Below are 18,259 nucleotides of genomic sequence, written 5' to 3'. Positions count from 1 at the left end.
AATAAACCGAAATGAGGACAGACTCGTTGTTTCACTGCTTTTTTTACAGGCTTCTCTTAAAAAGATAAAGTAGAAAAATAATTCAATATGATATCGGAATGAGAAGGTTCACTGTGGCTGAATCATAACTCCATTGTTCACGTTACTGTTTTCGGCTGAATGAAAGCAGATGAATATTTTGCAATCAACAGTAAAACAGTTTCTAGGTAAAAATCCTAGAATCCAGCTGAACAAGCTGAACTGGACCGAGCTGCGATAATAAAGAGTCAAATGTGACATTGTGACCAGTCGGAGCCGGTGAGAAATGTTAGACACTCGCTACAAATGTGTAACAATGTTAGAGAAACCCAACATGGTTTCCTCCGTCTAAGGACATGGAGCTCCACGTTTGCTCCATGTCTGTGACGCCGCTGCCTGAACACAGCGCGGCTCCAAGTGCAGCACAGAGCAGCAGCTCTACGGGGGGAGGGAGGGAGGGAGGAACGATGCCTTCAGGTGTGCAGGTGGTGGCTCTGAAAAGAGCCTTTGGTGCATGAAGCGGTGTTTTGGGGCAGATGTTTACTTCTTGGCCTTCTTGGCCGCGGGCTTTCTGGCCGGCGCTTTCTTGGCCGCGGGCTTCTTGGCGGCCTTCGGCTTCTTGGCGGCGGCGGCGGCCTTCTTGGGGCTCTTCTTGGGCACCTTTTTGGCGGCCGCGGCGGCTTTCTTGGCCGGGGCCTTCTTCGGGGACTTCTTGGCCGCTGCCGCCGCCGCCGCTTTCTTGGCGGCGGGTTTCTTGGGGGTGCTGGCCTTCTTGGCGGCGGGCTTCTTGGCCTTGGCCGGAGCCTTCTTCTTCACCACCTTCTTGGCCGGCTTGGCCGCTTTGGGCTCCTTCTTGGCGAGCTTGAACGAGCCCGAGGCCCCGGTGCCTTTCGTCTGGCTCAGGGTTCCTCCGGTCACCAGCTTGGTGACGGCCGTGTTGATGCGCTTGTTGGCCTTGGCCACATCCACGCCCTTCCCGGCCAGCACCTTCTTCAGCGCCGCCAGAGAAACTCCCTTGCGCTCCTTCGAGTCGGCCACGGCGGCCACGATCAGCTTGGACAGGCTGGGTCCGTCCTTCTTGGCCCGGGGAGCGGACTTCTTCTTCGGGGCTTTCGCCGGGGCTTTCACCGCTGCTGGAGCTTCTTCTGCCATCTTTCTCACTCGGTCTCCCTCTCGACGTGTCCGGCTCTGAGCGGCAGGCGGCGCTTATAACATCCATGAGAACCGTGAAGAGACAACCCAGCCCGCGCGCCCCGCCGCTGCCGCAAACATGGCCACACTTGTGTTTTCTCCGCTTCGTTTTACGCTCAAAATCACAAACTAATTCGACTCTCGGCACGTAAATCTTAAGAGAACCGGAAGAAAAGCCTCCCGCCTCAACACTAACCTCTGGTTTGGTTCGCAGGACTTTCTCTTTTCCTCCCAGGACCCTTCAGACCTGTCGCACACGCTGTGATTTTCAGCAGCGAGCGCCGGGTTTTCTACACATTTCGTCTCCCAAAATACATAAAATCGCTTCACATAAACTATAAATGTGTCATTTCCGTTAGCAGAGGCATGTTGGAGCATAACACGGGTGAAAATATTGCGCTAGTGCCGTTCGTTGGACCGGTACCGGGGAGGTTTTTGCTGGCAGTAAACACACGGACGCTGTCGGTGAATAAGCCGGTCAGGGCTCATTTCTCCGGAGCAGTCCTCTCTTCCTGCACACATTTGGTCAACACGGAGGACCGACTGCGGACTCAAACCACTTTCTGACTCACAAATCTAATAAATCAGTCTCTGCTCTTCCTAAGTACCAAATAAAAACAACTGAGCAATCTTACTGCTCAGCGTTCCTCTGTGATCCGATTCATCACCTTCACCCACTGAAGCAAAACAGTTCATCTCTAATTCAGCAACATCTTTTGGAAATTGTTGATTTTTATGTCAGAATGTTTATTGATTTTCCCAGTTTTCTGCTTTTCTTACTGTTGTTGCACACAGCTTTTTACATTTAGAGATTTTATCATGTTTCTTTCACCGTTTAGTTTAATGTCTAAAAATAAAACTTTGTGCATTTTTCTTTTATTCTGCTTAAGTGGGATTTTTTTTAAAGCTCATGTTTGATTAGTCACTTTTCTTTTACATTCACATGTAGCTGCATTTCATCCCTTTAGCTGCTGTTCTTACCGTAAATACGGACAGCATAATTTGGTGTCTTAGACTAAATTCCTCGAAATGTTGATTGTGTTTTTCTTGTGTCTCAAACTTTGACCTCTGTGTTGTTTTTATCCTCTCCAGATTATCCACCTGCTTGTCTGTGAACGTATTTCTGCAGCTCTTGTATGGTTGGAGTCGATGTCTTAATAAATCTCCTCTCCTCTAACAGTCTCTTTACAGGATTTGCTGAAGTTGTTCTGCATCGACGTCCCTTTACCTCCAGAAACCTTCCAGGCCGTGCTGCTGCTGCTGCTGCTGCTGCTGCTGCTGCTGCTGCTGCTGCTGCTGCTGCTGCTGCCGCCGCTCAAAGGCATTTCCGCAGCACGATGCTGCCACCACCATGCTTCACTGTTGCTGCTGCTTCTCTGTTTGTTTCCAGTATTTGGTGTTCACCAGAAGCAGCCGGTTAAAACGGATCAACAAATGAGGCTTTTCTGTTCTGGGGACGACTGTGGAGCCTGGAGGTGATGCTTAACATAAATATATGTCACTTTACTAGAGTAAAAAAAAAACACAACAATATTTGCTATTCTAATTTTGGATATGTACATTTTGGCTATGCCAGAATAATCTAAATGAACAGAAATAAACATTGAACTATATCAGTCTCTGTCAGATTAACCAATATTTTTCCTTGAATTTTTCATTTCAAGCACCAAATAAATCAACTTGAGACGATTTTGCTGTCCTGTAACTGCTTTGATGAAAATACAGTTCCTGCTACGGGAGACCTTTCCTGCCCACAACCATCAACATTTACAAAAGAAATCTTTAAGAGCCTTGAATAACATGAGTTACGACTAAATTTACTTTTCCTTTGGGATCAATAAATGATTTCTTTTTAATATGTGTCATCTTTACCAGGCGCCCTTTGTGACTGTCCGTTTTACAGCTGTTCATTCTGTGGGTCAAAATATATCGTTTTTACAAGAATTTTGTAAAAATCCTTTGCTATCTTCATTTTTGATACCTAATTTTTGGTCATTTTCCGTCTCTATTATGCCAGAATAATCAAAGTCATCAGAAACAAACATTGAATTATATCACATCAACTTGTTTTCTATTTTTTTCCAATTCAATTACCAAATAAATCCGTTTTTTCAGGCCTTAGTTTTGCAGCGCTGCAATTGGCCTGACAAAGACAATACCCCTCCTCGCCAGTTGGTGGCGGTAGTGCGCCACGAGGCTCACTATTCAGAAGAAGAGGAAGCAGCACAAACAACAGAGAAACAACGCGAACATTGGTTTTTAGCTGCTGCTAGCTCCTCTGCAGACAGTTAGCGTAGCTTTGCGTTTTGTTTTGCGTCTTTTGCAGCAGAAATGGCGGCTCTTCGCGGCTTCAGGGAGTTTCTGACGCAGCGGCTGGCGGCGGCCGGGGAGGAAGTGCTTTCTGCGTGTGAAGACACCGTGGTTCGGTGTGAGGAGCAGAGCCGCCTTCAGCAGAAGATGATCGATGTTATGAAGTCCGAGTTTGATGCGCACAGAGCAGGTAGGGAAAATATGTCAGATCTGTTCGCGGGTGATGAACTGAAACCAGAATCGAGTTGGTTTCGGGGCTGAGATCATCTGCTCCCGCTCCAAAACATGGGAACAGATTCATTTACCTGCAAGGCTCCAACTGTTTTTATTCCTCGCATCGTGATCGACAAATCACGTGGCTTTGAAAACGTTTGGTTTCCTTCAGAAGCAGAAAGGAGCTCCATAAGAGCTCACCTTCTCCTTCATATTGCTCCACAATCCTCCTTACATGTTAACCTTGCTCGGGGAGTTGCTGAGCAGTACGGTGTGCGTTTGAGGACATCCTCAGGAAAACGTCAGACTAATGTCTAAACGGCATCAGAATAAAAACTGTCTGAAAAACCGGCTCGACACTAAAAGGCCTCAGCAGCACCGCTACGGTGAATGAGCAAAACAGAAACAGCAGCACGCTGATGCAGGTTATGCTACAAGACTAGCTTTCCTTCCATCGTTAGCTTCGCCTTTTAGCTAACCTTCTTCAATAATGGTTTGCTGCCACCCAAACATTTTCCACTCAATGGAAACTACTTTCCCTCTATTTGAGGCTGAACTGTTTTGGTTTCATCCAAGAAATGATACAAAGCTCAAAACAAGTCAATTTGATCATAACCCTCCTGCTTAAAGAGGAACTGCAAAAGCAAAGGAGGCGGATTAGCAGAGATGCTAACAGCTAATGATGTGATCCAGGACCTGTTGGTGTGGAATGTCGTCTCTGCCGCCTGGATGTCGAGCTGTTGGCGTGTCATGATGGTCACGAGGCTGTCATACAGCAACAGTCTTCAGTCAGAGGCCTCCTCACAACCAATGCAAGACCGACTGCTACTGGAAATCCTTCCTGCCCACAGCATCGCTGTCCACAGTAATCTTTAAAGATACTTGAATGACTGAAATCTCTTGTCCCTTTTTTGTTTTTAGACCTCCGGCAACAACGTGACATTAAAGAAGAAGAAGAAGAGAAGTTTGTGCCTGATGAGCAGCTTTCTAACGAGGAGAGGAGTTCCACTTCTGATGAGAAGATTAAAAAAGAGGAGGAGGATTATCCAGAGGCAACAGCCATTAAGGAGGAAGACCAGGAAGAGCCCTGCACCAGCAAACAGGGAGAGCAGGTGCAGCTGAAGCGTGTGGAGAGTCAGTCTGCTCCAGAGTCTCTGAAACGCGACGCCTCCAGCAAGAAGAACCTCTGCAGGGCGAAGGCCAGTTTCTGCCACATTTGTGGCCAGGCTCTGACGAAGCTCGGTTTGGATCGCCACATGAGGACTCACACGGGCAGGAAGCCGCTTTCCTGCAAAAGCTGTGGACAAATCTTCCGGCTCCGTCTGTCTTTGGAAGTCCACATGAGGACCCACGCCGGGACGAAGGCGCACGCTTGCAAGACGTGCGGGAAAACGTTCAGACGAAGCGACCATCTTGAACTCCACACGAGAACCCACGGCGACAAGAAGCTGTACCTCTGCAACGTCTGCGGAAAAAGCGTCGCCGACCCGTCGGCTTTCAGGAGGCACATGACCATCCACACGGACGAGAAACCGCACTCCTGCAAAATCTGCGGTGAGAAGTTCAAACACAGCAACACCCTGCTGTGCCACCGGAGGGCGCACTCGGGCGAGCGGCCGTACGTCTGCCGCTTGTGCGGCAACAAGTTCGTCAACGCCTCGAAGCTGAACCGACACACGATGTCGCACACGGGCGACAAACCTCACGCCTGCGAGCACTGCGGGAAGAGATTCATCCGCCTGCACCAGATGAAGGATCACGTGAGGAGGCACACCGGGGAGAAACCGTTCGACTGCCACACGTGTGGGAGAAAATTCATCAGCAGCACCGAACTGAGAGCTCACACCAAAACCCACACAGGTGAGACATCGCGGCCATAGACAAGCTGCGGTCGCTTTGTTGAGAAGGTTTGGATCAGAAACACAAACTTTGGGCCAATATCGCCATAAAAACATGTTTCTTTGTTTTCACCACCAGTAAAACGGCTGATCTGATGCTTTAGAACCTGGAAGTAAATCTTTACTGGGTTTATAAAGAATCATTAACACAATTATCCTCTAATAATGACATTCAGTCCCAGATTTAGTGAACCATTATGGGTTTTACTAAGATTTCTCTGTAGTTTCTTTTTTTTTCCAGATTGTTGTTGAAGTTTATAGTCATATATAATTAATTAAAATGTTTTTTACTGAAGTGTTCCAGGAGATATTAGTAAACAAACATTCTCACTTTCATTCTTATAAAATCATGTAAACTAAATAATCTAATAATTATGTCTTAAACGTTTTATTTGAAATGATTTCTGTTAATTCATGACCCTGACTTTGAGAATTAAAGGAATTTACTCTCTGTATATTATTGATGCAAAATAAAAAAAAATACTTTCAACATCAGTTTGTTTTCCTTTTACTGAGATGGAGTTTAATTAAATTAAATTTTTATTTAATTTAATGTGTTTATTGCTTAAATTTGCAGACAGTAATTCTACAAAATCTCCACTGAATTTGATTAGTTTATTAGTTCAGTTTGTTGCTCAAAAATGTTGAAAACTAAAGGAGAGGTGGCTAAATCTGCGTAAGAGGCAATACTAGGTGAAAACCAAGAAATAATAATTTAATCTTTGATATTTTATTGATTATTTGATCAAAAGGACAGGCAGTAAACCCTGGCACAGAAGTGATAAATTGAGCTGAAACTGGGTCAAATCCTCCTACAGTTTCTTCATTCTTCGCTTTAATATTTGCTAAACAATCCAATTTAATCCAGACGTAAATATTAAAATGGAGAACACAAACAGTTTGAGACTTTCTGATTTGTTTTTATCATTCTTTGCTTTGACCACAAGGGGGCGACTGTACCTGATATTTTTGCTCACTTAAAGCACTAAAAACAATTTAATCTGAGTAGAGCTTCTTGAGTAAGGCTGCAGTTTTTCTGTATAATGCAGTTTGGTTATGAAATCAAAATTTGTTAAATACAAGGTAAAAATACAACATAAATGCAGATGATAAAAGTTTGGTAGAATCCAGAAAAAGAGGTCAGAGTTCATTATTTAACAATAATCGGACCAAAGACAGAACAATGGATGTCCCACATTAGCTGAAAGACTTTTTTTAATATTCTGTGGACTTTCTTAGCATCTGATATATGAAAAAGACATTTTTAAACAAGCCAAGCTAACTTTCAGGGCAGCAGCGTCTGGTATCTTAAATGTTCCCCTGTGAAGGAGTTCAGACATGATGCTCCATCCTCATTATTTAGTTCATTTCAGTGCAGAGGAGCAGCAACTTTAGTCTGAACCGTTCACAGATGACTGACTGCCTCACCGTATCAGGAAGCCGTTCTGCCTCTTCTCTCCCTAAACTCGGTCTTTCAGTCTCTGCCTTCGACTCGTGGCCACAGGATGTAGATTGGACTTTCATCATGACGGATGGCTCCAGTCGACATGCTGCCTCCCAAACTGACGTGTGGAAACTTTCTGGATCCTAAAAGAACCGGGAAAGAAAATGCTCTGAGGTTTTTAAACATTCATTTTCTGTGGCTGAACCTGAATTTCTTCTTCTGTTTTTAGTTTTCTGGAGAAATATGTTGTCAGAGTTCGAGTTGCTTTGTGCCACATTTTGATTTATGACTCAGTTAAAATTTGCACTTTGGGGATTTGTTCCTTAAAGCAACCAGTCCGACTAAGAATGGACTTTCTGTTGCTCTTGACCTTTAACAACTTCATTTTACCTTCAAAATGTGTTACAATAGTTTTGGATTTTTCATTATACTTTGGTTTGTTGTGACTTTATTTAGTTAAACTCTTATTTAAACTTATTAAGTTTTAGTGTGTTTGCTAGTTTCTATGAGTTAAATATTTAGTTTTACTTTAGTTTTTATTAGATAAATTAGTAGTTTAGTTTTTTAAATGTATTCAACTGAATTTGGTGTTTTTTTCACAACTTTTGCTGCCTCCATTTTGCGGATTAGAGGAGAAGTGCCGTAATTTGCAGACAGTTGACGTAAACTGCTGGAAAATCAATGTCACATCGGATCGAAACTCAAAAATGAATGATATTATATCTATAATTGTTTAATGTTTTATTTTGTTTTATAAACGAAATATATAGTTGCAGTTGTTTTTTTTCTCCAGTGTATTTTTATTTATTTCAGTTGTTTCTAAACTTTAGTTTTTCTCATTTCCTTAGATTTCGTTAACCACGACAGCCTTGCTTTAAATACAACCATGTTCACTAATTTATAACTTTAGTTTATAAGACTAATAGCAGAGGCGTAAATCCCAGGGGGGGTCTGGGGGGTCCGGCCCCCCCAGTCTTGGAAAAGTCTAAAATTGTCCCCACCAAAAAAAAAGATTATTATTACATTTGCACTTAAATAATGTCAATATGAAAGGCCAAAGAAACAAACAAAAAAATATAAAATAAAATAAATCTGCCATTTATCTGAGAAAAAAATAAGAATTAATTTTTAGGTCCCCCCTCCATTATAATGGTTCAGTCCAAAGAGTGGGAGGAGCAACAGCAGCTGAACGGCACAGGTTAGCTAGCTGTTAGCTGTTAGCTCTGCGTCACAAACATAAAACCCTCCAGTAAGTAAATACTTAAAGCACAAGACATGTAAACATTTTATTTACTTTCGCTGCTCAATAAGAAGAAACACATTAACAATAAAAATCATTCTGCAGTTTGTTAATTCATTACTTTGACTGAATCATGATGAGCTGCCTTATTAGCAAAACTGCTACTTTGCTTTCATAGACTTTAAGTTTTTTTATCAAAGGTAGCAAACATCTCATTCATATTTAGCTCTTTAACTTTTAGTTAATTAGAGTTTGAAACTGGAGGAGGAGCTGAGGAAGTGGACCAGCTCAGAGTGGGAGCCCAGAACAGATAGAAGAAGCTAAAAGTTATAACTTTATTTCTCACTGTCTTCAACATAGAGCCTTTAAAACCACAAAATAAAATCTGAATATGTTTCTAACTCTTGTGCTTTAAATGTTACATTTAAGTTATAAGATTCCCCAGATATTATTTTCTATCTACTTATTTGTTCTCAGCCATCCAGGACATGGCAAAACTGAAAAAGGCTTAAAAATAAATCAACTTAACAAGTTATAATTTAAAAAGCCCTTGACTTGTATTGGGAGCCATTCAATAAATCAATGTTTATGAGGAATTTTATTAAGAGCAGTTAGTCATTAAAGCTTTTTTATTTAGAGCCTTAAATGTTTGTAAAGGAGCAGCAGAGATTAGATCAGACTGAACAAAACTACGTAGCTAAGCAACATTTAAATTTGAGTTTTATTTCTCTACTGAGAATAAAACATGTTTGATGTGCTTTACTAGTCATTTTTGGTCCTGCAGCTTGAATGTGGTTGAAAACTTTCTAAACCACATTTTATGTTACATTTCACTGGAACTTTGCCTCCAAACTGCTCTTCAGAAACGTTCCTGTTTATGGTTCCCCCCAATAATCAGATGGATTTACTCCTTTGACTAACAGTGTGTTTTGTTAACACGTTGTTCCAGGTTTTACGTGAGGCATTTGAAACCGTTTGAGCTGTTTAATATGAAGCTCCAGAGTCTAGTTTAATCAGAGCACAATCTTTTAAGCGCAGTGACAAGTTAAAGCTATAAAATCTGCTCCTTTGAAACGACTTTTGCAATAAAGCAGCTTCATTCTTCCAGTCGGCCCAACCTTCGCTCTTGTTCCATTATGTTTTATTAAATAAAACAACCACAATTTCATTTTTACTACATAAAAACATTGTGGCCTTCATCGCCTTCAATTATTCAGCGCATCTTGTAACAAACGAAGCCTCAGGACAGAGAAAATGTTCACTCCTGTCACCCAGCATGTTAAATATGAACAAATCGCAGTTTTACGAGCAGCGCAGGACTTTGAGCCGCTTCCTACGGATGAATACTAAACAAGGATTTTTGGGGGTCTGATGGTGGATTAGCATCAAAACTAAACTGGCAACATCCACTGCAAGCAATCCCTGCAGGGCAATTTGAGGGAACAAGCCGCACACAGTGCAGAGTTCATCCCGTGTTGTATTGAGGCTGTAAAAGGCAGCGGCTGTAATCAGAGAGCGCCGTGTTTTCCGCAGCGCAGTAATTCATCAAAGTGACGGCTGCCAATGAGTCTCCGTCAGCCGATCAGTCATTTCTCCACCTGCTCTTTGTTTCACAGCTGTCTGATGAAATGTTTTCAGCAGATCCACACGGATGCTGTTTTTCTGCAGTTTGGAGTTAGCTAAAGATAAAAATAAAAAAAGGAGAAAAATAAAACAATGAGATCAGCTGAGTTTATTTATTTATTTTATTTTATTTTTTTAATTTTTTGCGCTAGGATGAGATGTAATTCCCAAAACTGCGTTGAAAACAGTTTTTTCACTTCACTCTAGTCATCTGATCAACAACAGGATTTTACTACTGGCAGAAATGATGAAGAAGACAACAGGAAGTGGTAGGAAGATGACGGCTTGTTTTTGTTTTTTGGTACGATGCAGCTGCCTCCACCAGAGCTCTCACAGCTCACAGCATCACACAGTTCATAGAAAGTTGTACATCATTCCAACAAGTTGAATCCATAACCCTTCTGCAAAATGGCCGACTATAATTTGATCAAAACGCTGCATGAATAAATCTCACATAACTGTTTCCTCCGTCACCACCGTGATTTTTAATGACTTAAGTGTGATTTTAATTTAATTTCTGTTTTTTATGGAAACATTGCAATTGTGAAATTGTGTTGTTTTTCTATCGACATTAGCAGAATATAGATAAAGATTTTCACATGTTTGTTATGGAAACGCAGCTACTGTCGTCAGTCAGTCGTATTGATTATTGCAACAGCGTCTTCACAGGTCTGTCCAACAAATCAATCAAACAGCTGCAGCTGATCCAGAATGCTGCTGCTGGCGTTCTGACTAAAACCAGGAAGATAGAGCACATAACACCAGTTCTAAAGTCCCTCCACTGGCTCCCTGTAGCTCAAAGAATAGACTTTAAAATACTGTTGTTAGTTTATAAATCACTGAACGGCTTAGCACCACAATACATTAAAGATCTGCTGTTGTTGTATCAACCTTCCAGACCTCTCAGGTTCCGGTTCTGGTCTGCTCTACATCCCCAGAACCAGAACCAAACGAGGAGAAGCAGCTTTCAGCATCTATGCACCACAAATTTGGAACAAACTTCCAGAAAACTGTAAAACAGCTGAAACACTGACTTCTTTTAAATCTCAACTAAAAACCCACCTGTTTAGGATTGTATTTGAAATGTAATCAATTACAAATTTATTGATGGAACTTGACTTAATGATTGATTCTATGTTGCTTTGTGATTCTGTGTTTGTAATGATGTAAAGCACTTTGAAATGTCTTGCTGCTGAAATGTGCTATACAAATAAAATTTGATTGATTGATTGATTGATACTGAATTCAACGCGTCTCTTCAGCTCTGCTCACAGATTTCCAATCAAGAACTTTGATTTTCTTCTGGTGAATCCATTCAGATGTTCAGTCATTCAGTTAATTTATATATCGCCAATTCACAATAAATGCCAACTTTAGGTACTTTATTAAATTAATCCCAGATATCAAATAGTACAATAAGTTAAATTAATTATCGTTTTGTTTTTGTGAGAGAGGTACATGCTCCGAGCTGCTGGATCTGGAATAAATACAATGTTAAAAATCACTTTTCTGGCCATTTTGTCTATTTTTTTTTTTACCCCTCCAGGGGGTCTTTTTGTGGCTCTAGTGTCCCTTTTACAAAAGTAGGCTGACAGGAAACGGGGAAGGAGAGGAGGGAAGACATGCGGCAAATGTCGCCAGGTCCGGGAGTCGAACCCGCGACGGCCGCGTCGAGGACTCAAGGCCTCCAAATATGGGTCGCGCTAACCACTACGCCATCATGCCACGCCATTTTGTCTATTTTTAAAGCCAAATATAGTTTTCAGACATGAGCAGAGCAATAAAGTAAGAGTCTGTAAAAGTGCAGGCAGCGTGGTGTAAATTAAATAACGCAGGACGATAATCTGAAGCGGTTAAACTCAGAATATTATTTACTGGTTTGTGATGTAATCAGGCTGTTTTACTGCAACATTTCCCTCTGCATTCAGTCGTAACTGAACAATAGAAAAAAGAATAAAAGTTTGCAGCAGGAATATTGAAGACGAGCTGTTAGTAGACGATGATTGCTGTTCAACAGCCAGTTCTTTAGCGCTTCAGGCAGCTGGAGTCGCTCCTTCTCTGATTTATATTTCTCTCTGACGGGATCCGTGATTGGAAAATCGATCGGTAACGGATCAAACAGGTCTGCGTTCATCTTCTGTGCAATTATGGAAGCAAGAAATTGAGCGATTCTTAAAGTCCATTAAGGAGCAAATCAAATATCTGCATCAGCGCGGGACTTGTTAGCAGCACAGCTGGGAGTGATTACTGACATCACAGGAATCCATCTGTGGTTGTGTAATGAGATGTTTTCAGGTCTGAGGAGGAAAATATTTGGAAAAAATTATTGCAGCAGTCAAAATTTCTTCATTGAGAGATTTTTGATGAAATGTTGCCTTTAGCAGATCCGGTTAAAAGTTAAAAGTATTCCTACCTGCGGAACCTTTTTAGTTTTTGTGTTTCTTTCTATAATACAAACATGTTGGTGTTTTATTCTTAAAAATCCTTAAATTCTGGTTTCCTGCTTCAAACAAAACCAGAAAAACACACAGAGTTGATCCTTTCATTTAGCTGGGATTTAGCTTATATAGTAAAAATAAGACATTTTCAGAAGAAGCTCAGAAACATTTTTGGAAATACAAGACCATTTCTGAGTTCTGAAAAGTTGGGAATGTCCTGGAAGACATTCAGAAAAAGACAAAAAAGATATATATATATATATATACACGCACCTGGATCAAATGATGGCTCGTTAGAAGAACCCTGACATGCTGAAAAGGTTGTTGGTACCACCAGGAGAGAACTAGAACCTGCAGGATGTCGGCCCTCCAGGACCCACTTTGGGCTCCCCTGGCCTAAAGTATTCAGTATTCTGTTTTTTAAACACATTTAAGCATCTGATTATGCAAACATTAACTATTAATTTCTATCATTTCTATTTCTGTTGAAGGTCATTTGAAGAAGTTTCACAGAAAATCTTTGCATCTGAGCACTGAAGCAACTTATTTTAGTCACCAACTCAGCTTCAGAATGATAAATGCCTCCATTTTCTTTCAGATTTCAGCCTCTGAGCTAAAAGAAGTTTATTTAGATTGCATCAACTCTTCCTGGAGGTTTATTACAGGTGTAAACTGGAGAGTAATGTGACTGGCAGCTCTGACAGCCGAATATGATGTTTGTGCAGAAGATTATCCAGCTTTGCTCTTCACTGTCCTTCAGCGGTCCAACAATCTCATTTACATACTCATAAATCATTCACGTCCAGCTTCCCTGGCGGAAACAGACACACCTGTGGGTTGTTTAATAATGAGCTGCTCGAGCAAAAACAGACACATTCCTATGGATTACTTTAATTTGACCAAAGTAAAATAAAACGGCTCTGACCATTCTCATTAACCTGTATGAATATACACTCAATATAACTGTTATTTCTTCAACAAGCTGAAAGTCTTTTGCATTTTCTGCTAAATAACTCAGTGAGTTTGGATGGAAACATCGTTGAAATGGAGCCACTACTACGATTAAACAGACGGCAAAATGTTAAATCAACTTTTCTGAGTTTTCCATCATGTTTTAATGTTTTTCCATCATCAAAAACAAACCTGGAGTGTTGCTTTGATCAGCTTATCTCCACAGCAACCATTCAGCTGTTAAAACGCCTGGGTGGACCTAGTCCCGCCTTCGAGGCGCAGCTCCTCCTCCACTCAGCTCCTCCAGACTAGCCAGCAGCAATTAGCAAACAGCTGGTGGAAGTAAGCTCATTATAGGAGCTGCTGCTCAGAGCAACGCTGGTAAAAATGTTGCTAAAGCATCAATAGAGGAGCCATGTTGGGATAACTTCCTGGAGGTGGAGCTGCAGAAAGAGCTGGAGCTTCTTAAAGAGACAGAGGCCCAATTTCAAAGCATTAAATTAGGAAGTAAATTTTCTTTTAAGTCATATTTGATATATATAGCATTTTTATAACAACTGAAGGTATCATAGTTCCTTGATTCTGCTATAAAATGACACTGTGTGCCTGAAACATATAATACCGCCCCTTTAAGAGTAGGGATGCTAACGTGAAGAAATAGTTTTCTGCCACTTTTGACTTAATCTGACCAGAAGGTTTTCTTCTGAACGTTAGCTGTGTCTGCTTGCCTTGTGTCTAGCTTGAAATATATACATATATTTTTATGTTTAGCTCTTATATAAATGACACGTATGTCGTTTATGTAAGAATACCTATTTGTTTAGCTTCCTTTTTAAAAAAAGTTACAGTGTTTTACATTTTAAAAATTAATTAAAACAACATCATAAATGACAAAAGAAACACAAAAAGTATAAAATCAATTAGAATACATAACGATGAAAGACAAAGGGAAATAATAAAAATCATATTCACTGAATTCCCATTTAGCACCACGATGTGGTTTGATAAATGCAATAAATGACGCTGTTAACTTATTATTATTATTATTATTATTATTATTATTGCTTGATTGAGAATAATTTTGACATACGTTTTAAGTTTCATTGACTTTTATATTTTTTCAAGCTTTTTAGCACTAAAACCAAGAAATTGCTCCTTTACTAACTTCCTGTCTCAGCAAGCTGTGCTACAGTGCAAACAACTTAAAACGTGTCGGCTAATAAGTTTTTATTTCTATTTTGATCTATAAAATTTGAATCTAACAACATTCTTTTTGTTATGTTTTTTTGTCATGAAAAAATCAGAAGTTTATTTTGAAAGTTGAAGTTCAGAAGCTGTAGCCTTCAGCTGCCACAAGAGGGCGCTGCAGCCTCAACAGCCAGTTAATAACTAAACAGCCCAGATCGTTTATTTTACTGTAAATTACATGTTCACATGTTTTTACTGCAAAGGGAATAAAAATCTAGTTTATACTGTCCCATTTAGCTGTTTTTCTTGCTTGTTTGTTGTTTCAGGAGGTATTTACTAAAAATATAAACGTTACCTCGGTTATGGATGAGAAAATTAACTTTTCAGCAGCAGAATAATGCTTATAATGCTGCTTTTTTGTGTGTATTGATTATTTTTACGCCTATTTGCAATATTTTATTTATTTTTCCTCATAGTATAAGCAAAATAAAAAGAATACCAGCAAAGCTAAGTGAAATAAACTCACATTTGTACTTGAATCATCATTTTTCTTTTGAGCTCCTCTGGTCCAAGTTGTTCCCGTTGACTGATGCTTTCTGCAGAACTCAGGAGACTTATGAAACAAAGGGTCAGGCCTCCGAACGGCTCCGTGTCAAGGATTACTTCTCTCACAAATTCTCCAACAACAAAGCCTCCATTGTGTCCCAGCAGACCCTCAAATTAGCAGCGGGAGCGAATGAACGCTTAACGGGGCCTGACAGCTCCGCCAGCCTCCCGGAACTCTGACGACTTCTCCTCTCATCCTCTAAAATTAGAAATTATTTAAAGTGTGAGCAGGAAATAAAAGATACGCCCAACTTATGCATTTGAGAAGATTAAACAAGTGGTTGTTAATGTCCATAAAAGCAGGAGTCCATCTGAAAATGAATTAGGCTGAAGTTTTTCTAACGTCTCTTGGAAAAAACAATGCGGTTCATTCAGGCATTTCTGACCCAGCATGGATTTATTTTTAAATTCACACAGACACAATCTCAGATTTTAAGTATACTTTATATTTTAAAAAATTATCTTTAATTTAAACCAGAATTTAATTTGTGAATAAACTTTTTATGATACAGCTTGTGTTCCTGAAATGAATTTCAAAATAAAACTCAATTTCGCTTCTTGGAAACAACTAAAGAGCTCAGGATTGTTTATTTCTCAAGGCTGTGATCATTCTTGCTTCCTGATCATTGTTTTTCCTTCCACTAAACTTTCAATTAATATGTATTGATCAATCAGCTACTTAGGTAAAACTTTTATCAGATGGTGGCAATAACTGAATGATCTACCACTAAATCTAGAATTGCAAGTTTCTCATAACTTTGTCAAAAACAAACAAACAAAAAACATAAGGAATTGATCAATACTTCAAAATCCAAACTTAAAAAAAATAAATGCTAACCTGACTATTTCTTGCACTAATAGTCAATCAATAATCAATCAATCAATCTTTATTTCGTAAAGAGTGTTGGGAATATTTTTTGTAATGTATTTTTTAAGTCTTTGATGTCAGACATGCTTTCGTGTTGGGCTGTTTTATATCAAATTAAATGTTCCATTTAAGAAAATGCAATAAATCACTTTATTGTAACACCTAAGACAAATTTACAATAGTTTTTTTCTTAGCTTTCCTTTGTAATTAGTTTATGTTGCTGACCTCTGACTTAGATCTTAGCACGAGATTTATATTTTAAAAATAATTTATTTATTGGACTGATGTGGTATAATTTTATGAAAATTTTAATTCTAGGAATTGATTAGCTTTAAGCTAGTTCTCAAAATAAATAATTGGCTTAAATATATTACTGTCTGTGTTTAAGCTTCTCTAAAATAAATTGATATATTAATTAGATTAGAAATTTGTCCAAATATGCTTGTGTATTGTTATTTTATCCAATTTTTGGGTGTTTTTTTTTTTCCATCTTCAGAGTTTTTGTTCGGAAGCGTTTTACTTTGAAAGTGAGCAGCCGGAACTTCCGGTGGTAACTCCTGGGTACGTGACGCAGCTTCTCCAGCCTCCGGGGAGTTTAGCGAGAGGAAGAGGAGGAGGAAGAAGGACAGCTCTGCTCCCGTCTCATTTCAAAGCTCCTGGAAGGAGAACCAGCTGGATGTGAGCTCCTCTTCTTCTGGACTCTTTTTCGGTCGCAGCGGACTCGGACATGTAGATTTAACCGAGTTTCATGGCGGACGAAGGAAAGAAAAAGAAATAAAAATCTCGTTGTTTTTTTTTTGTTTTTTTTGTCGTGGGAATGTCGTTCAACTGAAACTTCAGGAAACACTCAAGGATTCATTTCGGTCCGAATCGCTTTCCTCACAGCAGGATGTGAATTTGGGAACTTTTCACCACCGGGAGTTTATCTGAAGCGCATTTTCTGGGACATCGTGAGGAAAAGGCGCCGTGTGGATTCAGAGGTAGGTCCGTCTTCTGTCACTTTCAGGCGCTGCTGTCAGACTGACGGACAAGTTTTCCTCATTTTTTAAACAACTTTTAAAGCTTCAGAGGAGAATTTAAAAAGAGTAAAAGCTTTATTTTTAAGAGCTCTGAGTACTAAACGTGTTTGGATAATCTGGATTATGACCTAAAATAAGATGCTGTGTGAAATATTGATTCATCAGTTAGCTTTAATGGCTACAGCTGCTAAAATCATTATTGAAGCAGAAAAAAGCTTAAGAATGGGTCAAAAATGTTGTTTATTGTGTTGAATCCAGGTGTTTCTGCTTCTTTGACTACAAATGTTACATAAACTGTGAATTTTAGTTCTGATCTTGTGAGTTTGGACTAAAATAGACTCCGAGCTGCTTATTGAGAAACATCTGCAGCATGTTTAGACTCTGCTCTGCTGCTATTCTGACTAACAGGAACATCCAACCAGATTTATTATCCTGCTCAGCTCTAATAGAAAACTTTTGACGGGGTTTTTCTTGGTGCAGATGCAGGAAGTGCTTCACATTTTTGGACTGTTGGGTTGCAAACTAAACCCTGAGCAGAAGCCAAAAAAGAAAAACAACAGTTGCATAATCTGAATCTGCTGGACTGTTGGGTCATCATCACTGATCAACACTAATGACTCCAAGTTTTCCATTCATCTCTTTAAATCTTTTCAAACTTAAATATAAACTTCATTACTGTGATTCTTTTTCTGGTTAAGTGTTGATTTTTCCTTCAACATTCTTGTGACATGAGCGGTAAGTTAGTCCAACCAGAACCTGCTGTGGTGAAAACTTTGTTAATGATTCAAAGCTGAACAGATCCAAACTCGCCTTGTTGCTGGATTTAGAGGAATCATGTTGGATGTTTGGATGGATCACAGGGTATTTCATCAATCTGATCTTTCCCAGCGTTGCGTGTCGAAGCTGTTTATGAAAGTTGCTGACCTCGTTGATGAACTCTGCGGACTGTACTATAATAGATTAGTCAAGGCAGATCAAAGGGCTTTACGTGATTAAAACACAATAATCAATTATGAAACAAACAATCCAAATTACGTTTAGTCAAATTCCATCATCAATATTTACCATCACTGGCAGCTCTAACCAGCTGGGTTTTAGCCTTGATTTAAAGGAGCTCAGTGTTTCTACTGTTTTGCAGTTTTCTGGAAGTTTGTTCCAGAATTGTGCTGCGTAGAAGCTGAAAGCTGCTTCTCCTCGTTTGGTTCTGGTTCTGGGGATACAGAACAGAACCAGAACCGGAAGACCTGAGAGG

The 18,259-nt window shown here is 39.9% G+C and overlaps 2 protein-coding genes and 1 pseudogene across 4 annotated transcripts in view; 2 read left to right on the top strand and 1 right to left on the bottom strand.

Moving 5' to 3' along the window:
* Nucleotides 1-28: 28 nt before the first annotated feature.
* LOC116736384 (histone H1-like) lies at nucleotides 29-1,305 on the bottom strand (annotated as a pseudogene).
* Nucleotides 1,306-1,333: 28 nt separating this feature from the next.
* LOC116736377 (gastrula zinc finger protein XlCGF17.1-like) lies at nucleotides 1,334-6,122 on the top strand. Of its 2 annotated transcripts, XM_032588801.1 has the most exons (4): nucleotides 1,334-1,674; nucleotides 2,600-2,684; nucleotides 3,536-3,709; nucleotides 4,654-6,122. In XM_032588801.1, the coding sequence occupies exons 3-4, from the start codon at nucleotides 3,541-3,543 to the stop codon at nucleotides 5,610-5,612; spliced, it is 1,128 nt and encodes a 375-aa protein (XP_032444692.1). In that variant the 5' UTR covers nucleotides 1,334-1,674; nucleotides 2,600-2,684; nucleotides 3,536-3,540; the 3' UTR covers nucleotides 5,613-6,122. The 2 variants fall into 2 exon arrangements, with proteins under 2 accessions (XP_032444692.1, XP_032444691.1); XM_032588800.1 differs by lacking the exon at nucleotides 1,334-1,674 and having other exon boundaries at nucleotides 2,504-2,684; nucleotides 3,539-3,709; nucleotides 4,654-6,120.
* Nucleotides 6,123-16,590: 10,468 nt separating this feature from the next.
* Nucleotides 16,591-18,259, top strand: part of LOC116736903 (plexin-B2-like) — a 124,814-nt gene continuing 123,145 nt past the window's right edge. For both annotated transcript variants that reach the window (XM_032589775.1, XM_032589776.1), the window contains exon 1: nucleotides 16,591-16,968. The gene's annotated coding sequence lies outside the window, so the exon portion shown is untranslated. The remainder of the gene's footprint in view (nucleotides 16,969-18,259) is intronic.

This window comes from Xiphophorus hellerii, chromosome 17 (genome assembly GCF_003331165.1).
Source record: "Xiphophorus hellerii strain 12219 chromosome 17, Xiphophorus_hellerii-4.1, whole genome shotgun sequence".
Taxonomy (NCBI): domain Eukaryota; kingdom Metazoa; phylum Chordata; class Actinopteri; order Cyprinodontiformes; family Poeciliidae; genus Xiphophorus; species Xiphophorus hellerii.
This window is presented reverse-complemented; position numbering and strand designations above follow the sequence as displayed.